The 7,820-nt window shown below is 40.8% G+C and overlaps 1 protein-coding gene across 1 annotated transcript in view; it reads right to left on the reverse strand.

Moving 5' to 3' along the window:
- LOC107663216 (butyrophilin-like protein 2) overlaps positions 1-7,820 on the reverse strand; it is a 41,818-nt gene that overhangs the window by 28,801 nt on the left and 5,197 nt on the right. Inside the window, exons 3-5 of the mRNA XM_016453390.1 lie at positions 2,664-3,032; positions 2,390-2,427; positions 1,450-1,477 (exon numbers count right to left, since the gene is read on the reverse strand). Of these exons, the coding sequence (XP_016308876.1) occupies positions 1,450-1,477; positions 2,390-2,427; positions 2,664-3,032 (435 nt within the window). The remainder of the gene's footprint in view (positions 1-1,449; positions 1,478-2,389; positions 2,428-2,663; positions 3,033-7,820) is intronic.

The raw sequence follows: 7,820 nt of genomic DNA on the forward strand, positions 1-7,820 counted from the left end.
GCACGATGATTGCGTCGCCTGTCTGGGCAGCGCCCACGCAGTGGCTGCACTCACCTGGACGGAACGTTCTTACTGTGAGAGCATGAGTGTCACCCTCCTCCACTCACGGATCGCCTTCTTTAATGAAGGCGGTCCTCCCCCCTCTGCTCTCCCATTTCCCTTATACCTCAGGAGGAAGAAACAGTGGAGCAGCGGGGCTTAAACACCAGGCTCGAGTGAACTCACACCGGCGCAGCTCCCGCACACTTCACTCTACCCCCAACGCCTCTAAAAACCACAGTGTGTGCATTAGTTAATAATATTAATGTGCACGCAAACCTCAAGCTGATTGACTGAATTGTGATGCTTTGACAACTCTACAGAGCACAAAAAATAGTATCCTCTTCTCAAATTAGATCTATGGGTTAGTAATGTTTCACCAAGGCTGTGGAGGATCTCGGCCTGGCTTGGTCGGCTCCGGAAGAGCCCACCCACAGACTCCTTGATTAGTGGTACCCGAAGGGACGGCTTCAACATTCCTCCCGCCAATGGCCCACCCTGTTCCTGCCGGCAGTTTCTCGAGGAACTCACCAGGACGTGGTGCACTCCCTACTCGGTGCGTGTTAATCCCTCTACTTCTACCGCTCTCACCCCTGTTGACGGCGTTGAAGAACGAGATTATAGCAAGCTCCCCCCTCTGGAAGAGGCAATCGCTGTGCATCTGTGCCTTCCATCGGCACAGGGGTTGAAAGCCCATGCAGCGCACCAATCTAAGCCCTGCAGGACTAACTCAGCTCTTGCAAACAGGGTGTATTCAGTGGCTGGCCAGGCTGGCTCAGTGCTTCACACGATGGCAGTGCTTCAAGTATTCCAGGCCAAACCAGACCAGAATTCTGATGACTTCAAAGAGCTGCACATAGCGTCTGACTTGGCTCTGCTCACTACTAAGGCCATGGTGCAGGCGATCGGCAAAGCCATGGCCAACTTTGACTAAATCTAACAGAGAACAGGAAACGCTGACAAGGTCACCTTCCTAGACTCACCAGTCTCTCCCAAGGTACTGTTTGGCTCTGCCGTTTATGGATTTGCAGAGCAGTTTACAGTGGCACAGAAGGCATCGCAGGCAATGCGTTACTTCTTTCTACACCCCCATATATATATATATATGTCTTATATGCTGACTTGGTTCTCAAAAACATTTCTTCTTGTAAATGTAAAAAAAAAAACAGTTGTGCTGCATAATATTCTTAAGGAATCGAGATGCATTTTTGAAAGATTCTTTGACGAATAGAAAGTTCATAAGAACAACATTTATTTTAAATACAAATCTTTTGTACCATTATAAATATCTTTGTAACTTTTCAAATTAATGCATCTTTACTGATTAAAAGTAAAAATCTCACTGACACCAAACTTCTGAACGCTACTGTAGATTTTATAAGGATGACAAAGAGTTTTAAGACAACTTACTGTTATTGGTTTCTCCCATCTTGTAATTCTAATTGAGAAAAATAATTTATTTCGGATTGTGTAAACAAACATAATATAACACAAGGAATTATTTACTGTGATTCCATACAATGAAAGTCACAACATACATGTCAATGTAGCAAGAAATATATGAAGCTTTTATGTATTTAGCAGACAATATTTCTTTTGCTAGCCTTATTTTATAAAGGAAATGTTATTTCCACAACTGGTTGATGTTTATGGGGTAAATGGACAGGAGGTTTTTGATATGTTTGATGTCTAGATTATTTTATATGTATGCCTTATTTAATTCTTGACTTCTGGAACACAAACACCACAATCTGACAATACAATCTGACAATGCATAAATACTTTTTGATTACTCATCAAGATCGGTTATGCCAGTTTCGTCTTGGTTCCTGTCTTCAACCACATCTCCATAAACTTTTCATACCCACAGTACCCAAAAAGCTTGGCTTTATATTTGCACATTTTTCTTATTTTGCATTGATGTTGTTTGTATCCTGTTATGGCAACTTGCAGCTGTGCTATTGTCTCCACTTGAGTCTTGGTTACCAAGTAATGTATTTCTACACAGGTGTATGCCTCCTTTGGCATGTACTGTGTAGTTGTAATTTGTTTGAGCCTTATTTCCTGTTTCAAAACCAGCAGTTCTAGTTTCATGTTCTATGAGCTTTTCATCCTTTAGTAATTTATCTAAATTTTATGGCTATTGAGGCAAGTAACACAGTGGTTTGTCCAGACAGTTTTGCCCCTTTGCACAATATATTTTCTGGAAAACTATATATATATATACTTGTTTTTAGTAACACTGTTTATTTTCTAGCTCTGGTCTGCCTCTATACTGTCTTGTATATTGTGTTATACTGTGCCATATGTAGTATGTTATTCATAAAAAGAACAATAGGTGCCGTCTTACCACTGTAAAGAAGTGCTGGTCCTTGAAAATGGCAGAGACTGCATATGTCAACAAAGAAAAGTGTTAATTGGACAGGCACTGCTTTTCATTGAACTCTAATTTATTAATTACTATAGCTATGGTTGGAACTGCAGACAACCATACAACTACCATTAATTACCATTAATTCTATGCAGTACTTAAGGCGTATTTACATCTTACCTAGTCTTACAACCGAGTGTACGTCTAGCTTGTGTAACCGACCCATCATGAGTGGAGTGAGTGAATAGCTTACCTTCTTCTGCTACATTTACTGTTATCTGTTGTGTTTTATTTCTACTGGTGACCTGGCACGTGTAAACTCCTAGATCTGATTCTTTGTAGTCTGCCACTCTTAAAGACACATTCCCTCTCTTCAGGTCATGAATGAACAGTCTCGCTCTGCCCTCATAGCCAACACCCTGTGTCATCTCTCGGTTCTTATAGGCACAAACACAAGACATCACACCAAACCAAGTAATCTCCATGTCAACAGCACTGATTGCAGGAGACAAGTGACACGACACAGTGAGAGTAGATCCCGAATTAATCTTAACTCGTTCACCTCTTCCAGGAATAACAAGCTGAAAGTCATCTGTGAGGGAAAAAACACATGGACAAAATTCTAAATATCACCTGTGCTGTGATTTTGTTTAAAAGGTTTATTCCTACAATTCAGTCTTTGAAGTACTTTTAAGTACATGCTTTTGTTGATTTTTTTTTTTGTTGAACTCTGGTTCCTCCATCTATACAGGTAGTGGCCTGTATCTCGAAAGTATAACAATGTACCAAGTGTAACAAAGTACCAAACATTTCAAAATGTCAAATTGATGTAGTCAGACAACACATAAGGAGCTTACACAAGACGTCTTACACAATAAGACATAAGACATAAGTCTTACACATTAAAGGCTAGAAGCCTAGTAACATAAAACAGAAATATGCAAAGATTCAGAGACCAAAAGATACTGAACTGTAGGAACAACCTACATTTATACATAAAATAACAACATAAAATGCTTAAAGTTTTTTAACAAATCACAATCTATGATAGTGGTTAAGCAGCACACCCCCAGCACACCAAGGTTTTGATTGACAACTAAACCAAATAATGTGAGTTAGTAGTTTAAAATTTTTTGAAGAGAACTTACTGCCACTTCTCGCTGCCATGCTTCTTTTCTAAAACAGGAAGAAAACACCCCGTGAGAAAGAAGAATGACTTCAGTCTCACACAAACCACTGGCCTATCTACATTGAAAAAAAAGTCTTATGCAAGCCAACAGGAGTCTGTTTTCCTTTCATTTATGAAAAGGTAAAGGTAAAAGATAAAAAGGTAAAAGATAAAAAGGTAAAGATCTTCGCTACACTATACACAGGACAAAGGAAGGAATATAAAAAAGAAACACCTAAGTTGTTTTCACTTCATTTTATTTTTGATTTGCCAAAATCATATTGTTCGCAAAAACACTAAACGCTCTGAATTTCAGTTTGTCTCTCTCTTCATTATGCGATCTGGGTGAAAACATTTATAGAAATTAATAAGCATTTATATTTCAGTCTCTCTCTCTCTCTCTCCATTTTGAGTTCTGGGTATAAACATTTATGGAAATGAATAAACATTTCCAAACAGATAAAACTGGTTCTCCCAACTGTCATGCCCTTGGACTGCCCTGTGTTCCTGTCTTATGTTGTGCTCCCCGTGACCCAGTTTCGCCCGTGTTCTGATTGTGTTCATTGATCTCAGGTGTGTCTCATTAATTCCCTCATTAAGTACAGTATTTAAATTGTGTTCTGCCCCTTGTTTCCTGTCCGGTGTTGAACGTCTACGTTGTGCTACATGTGTGTCCAGCCAGCCCTGTATTACCCTAGGTTTGTTTATTAAAGACTGTTGTTCATATTTCCTATATCCTTTGTCTCCGCGTTTCTTGCTCCTCTCCATAGGCAATCGTGACAGAACACCAGTCCAGATAACAGTAAGCGGCGCCCCTTCCCCCCGTTTTTGTTTCCGTTTCTGAAAGTTGTTTTTTTTCCAGTGATTATGGAAATCGCAGCGAGATTCGCCACCCTAGCCTGCAAGGATCTCCCATTTGTAGAGTTCACCCAGGAATTCTGCGGGCTCGCAGTGATGACGGCATTGGATGACGCCACCCTTAATTCGTTGTTCTGGATCGGGGCCAATTACCATCGCCCCGTGGACCTCCCAGTCACCACTGGACTGAGCTGGAGGGAAGGTATCCTCTGGTGTCTGGTGAGTGTCCGGCCCCGATCCAGAACCAGCTCTGCATCAAGCCCGCTGTCCATTCCGCAGTCAAGCCAGCCGGCCTCTCCTCCGTCAATCCTGCCGGCCGCTGCAGTCTCAGGGCTCCAGTTCCCATGTCCAGCCCAGAGAGGGCTCCTGTTCCCACGTCCAGCCCAGAGAGAGCTCCTGTTCCCACGTCCAGCCTTGAGAGAGCTCCTGTTCCCACATCCAGCCCAAAGAGGGCCACTGTTCCTAGGCCTGGCCCACGGAGGGCCTCAGAACCCGAAATTTCCCCCAAGGAATTTTTTTTGTGGGGGCTATAGGGCTCCGGCTGTAGAGGCTGGGCCGGATGCCGAGGCCAAGGCCACAGAGGCCGCTCCGCCATGGCCTCCTGAACTCGGCAATGAATCGCCTGCGATTTTGAACGCGATATTGCGTAACTTGTCAGTGAACTACGGCTCTGTGTAGTAAATGCCGCTCCATCTGAAAACATGTGCTGGAGATCTACTACTAATCACAGAACCGGCTTTACTGACCAGATGGGCATGAAAATCGCATTTGATTATTTGCACAGCCCTACTGCTCCACCATGGCTCCTTAGTCTGTCTCCGCTTTCCTTGTTTCTCTCCATAGGCAATCGTGACAACAACAGTGTTATTTGTTATTTAAGTTTACTTTAGATATAAGCTGCATGGGTGGCACCAGAAAATTTTGAATGCAGGTGCTGAGGGGGTGCTAGATCATTGACAGGGGGAGCTGCGCAATTTTATATATATATATGAAAATCGCATTTGATTATTTGCACAGCCCTACTGCTCCACCATGGCTCCTTAGTCTGTCTCCGCTTTCCTTGTTTCTCTCCATAGGCAATCGTGACAACAACAGTGTTATTTGTTATTTAAGTTTACTTTAGATATAAGCTGCATGGGTGGCACCAGAAAATTTTGAATGCAGGTGCTGAGGGGGTGCTAGATCATTGACAGGGGGAGCTGCGCAATTTTATATATATATATATATATATATATATATATATGCTGTTAATAAATATGAGCAAAACTTGTGCACTAAATTTTTTTATATTCAATTATTTTATTCATCACAATTTAAGTTTTAATTTCATGAAACTAAACAACCACATAACTATTCCTAAAGATTTTGCATATTGACATTCATTGAACAAAATTTCAGAATTTTAGTCAAGGGCAAAAAGCACCCATGGCACCGGGGAAATATCAGTATTCACCAAATTGGTGACAACAGTCATTTAGTACTATTTACAGTCTCAAACCAGGACAATGCGACGGTTGTTGTGGTTGACGCCGCCATCTTGCAGTACCACAGCATGTGATGTCACAGGGTTGGTTCGCTCTGTTGGCCAGTGCAGTAAAGTAAGCATTTCTTTACTTTTTGAACACACACTTGTTTATAAATTGAGGAAGACGAACTTAAAAGGACTGTTGAGCCCATAATAAGTGCAATTGCTTATGCATTTGACCCGATATGGCAAGGGGACTGAGTAGTAGGCTACTACCATTACGAGTGGAAGTCCTGAACCTGCTAGTTTGGAGTGAAGAGTGGGTTGGAAAAAATACGTGTTAACGTGAATACTCGTCAAGACCGTGATTCTGACATAATTTTGTGTGCATTTGGTCAAGACGCAAAAGAGAACTCAATTTGGTTCTCACATATGCTGTCTGAGCTGCGGCTTTTTGCATGCGTGCATTCATGTGCACAGAAACGGTCTATCACAACGCGCGAGTGATTCTTATGCTTGAATGGCTTAAAACACTTTAATGTTTAAAATGACAAGGCTTAAATCATGTGAGAATGATAAACGTTCTTGAGGAAGCAGCACTAGCCCAATTGTTCAGCACATAACTATTCCTAAAGATTCCTAAAGATTTTGCTAATAAAAGATTTTGGTGATTAGTTAAACATTGGAGTGTCCTATTAACAGCAGGTAAGCATATTGTATTCACAGGTGAACATAAAATATCTTGCATACCACTACTGGTGAATGAGCCAGTGTAATGCAGATATGTCTGAAAGGTCTGACATATGCCAATAGCGCGAGGATATCATCACGTTCTCGCAAGACCAGTCGGATCTCGCGAGACACATCGGATCTCATGTGATCTCGTGCCCCAAGATCTCATCACACCCCTACCGAAATCTGTTATTTTTTGCTGATCTCTTTTTGCACTTCGTATATTTTGCTTTTGACAGATTATCTTTTTAGCAACAGTTTGGTCAAACATGCCAATGACATTGAGGAGTTCAATAAAGTTTCCTCTGTATGTGACTGCTCATCCTCTCTGTGAACACGCTGAGCAATGCCCTGACATGCTGTTTAATGCAAACTCTCCACCACAGCCTTCATATAGTGCCAGTGTTGGAAAGAGTAGTGAAAAATATACTCAAGTAAAAGTACCATTACCTTCCAAAAAATGTAGTGTGAGTAGAGTAAAAGTACTTGTCCAAAAAACTACTTGAGTAAGAGTAAAAGAGTAGCCTATTTAAAAGTACTCATGAGTATTGAGTAGTGAGTACTGAGCTGTGGATTCTACCCCCTCATAATAAACGCTGTACACTGCAATTTATACATTTTAAAAACGTTGTACATTCTGTAATTCACATTATCTTGTTTGTCATAAAGAATGAAGAATATCTATCATCCAGCAGTTTTAGTTTTGACTGCCAACTCTTACATCAAAATACATCAAAACAGCACGGAAACAGTATTCAGTTGAAGAAAAGATGAAAGTTATTCTCAGTACAATCATCCCCATTTAAATCATAAAGTTTGAAAAAAAAAAATTTTCTGAAAGTAATATTCAGATGCAACGGGGGAAAAAACGGAATAAAAAAACATGAAACTTGTAAATAAAATAATCTGATATATAGCCTATGTACTATTTAATAACATATAGCCTAGTTTGATATATGAATTGGGTGTTCGTCAAAGATTGCATGCGGTCGGAGATTCCCGTGTTTACAGCTCCATAAAATAACCTACTGGAAGCTCTGTAGTTTTGCTGTATAGGCCTATAGATAAAAATATTAAAATTACAAACAATAACATTTTAAGTAGGGATGCACCGATATCACTTTTTCCAGTACTCGCCCGATACCGATACTTTTATTTTTGGTACTTGCCGATACCGAGTACCGATA

Source organism: Sinocyclocheilus anshuiensis, unplaced genomic scaffold, assembly GCF_001515605.1.
Source record: "Sinocyclocheilus anshuiensis isolate Anshui unplaced genomic scaffold, SAMN03320099.WGS_v1.1 scaffold1301, whole genome shotgun sequence".
Lineage (NCBI taxonomy): Eukaryota > Metazoa > Chordata > Actinopteri > Cypriniformes > Cyprinidae > Sinocyclocheilus > Sinocyclocheilus anshuiensis.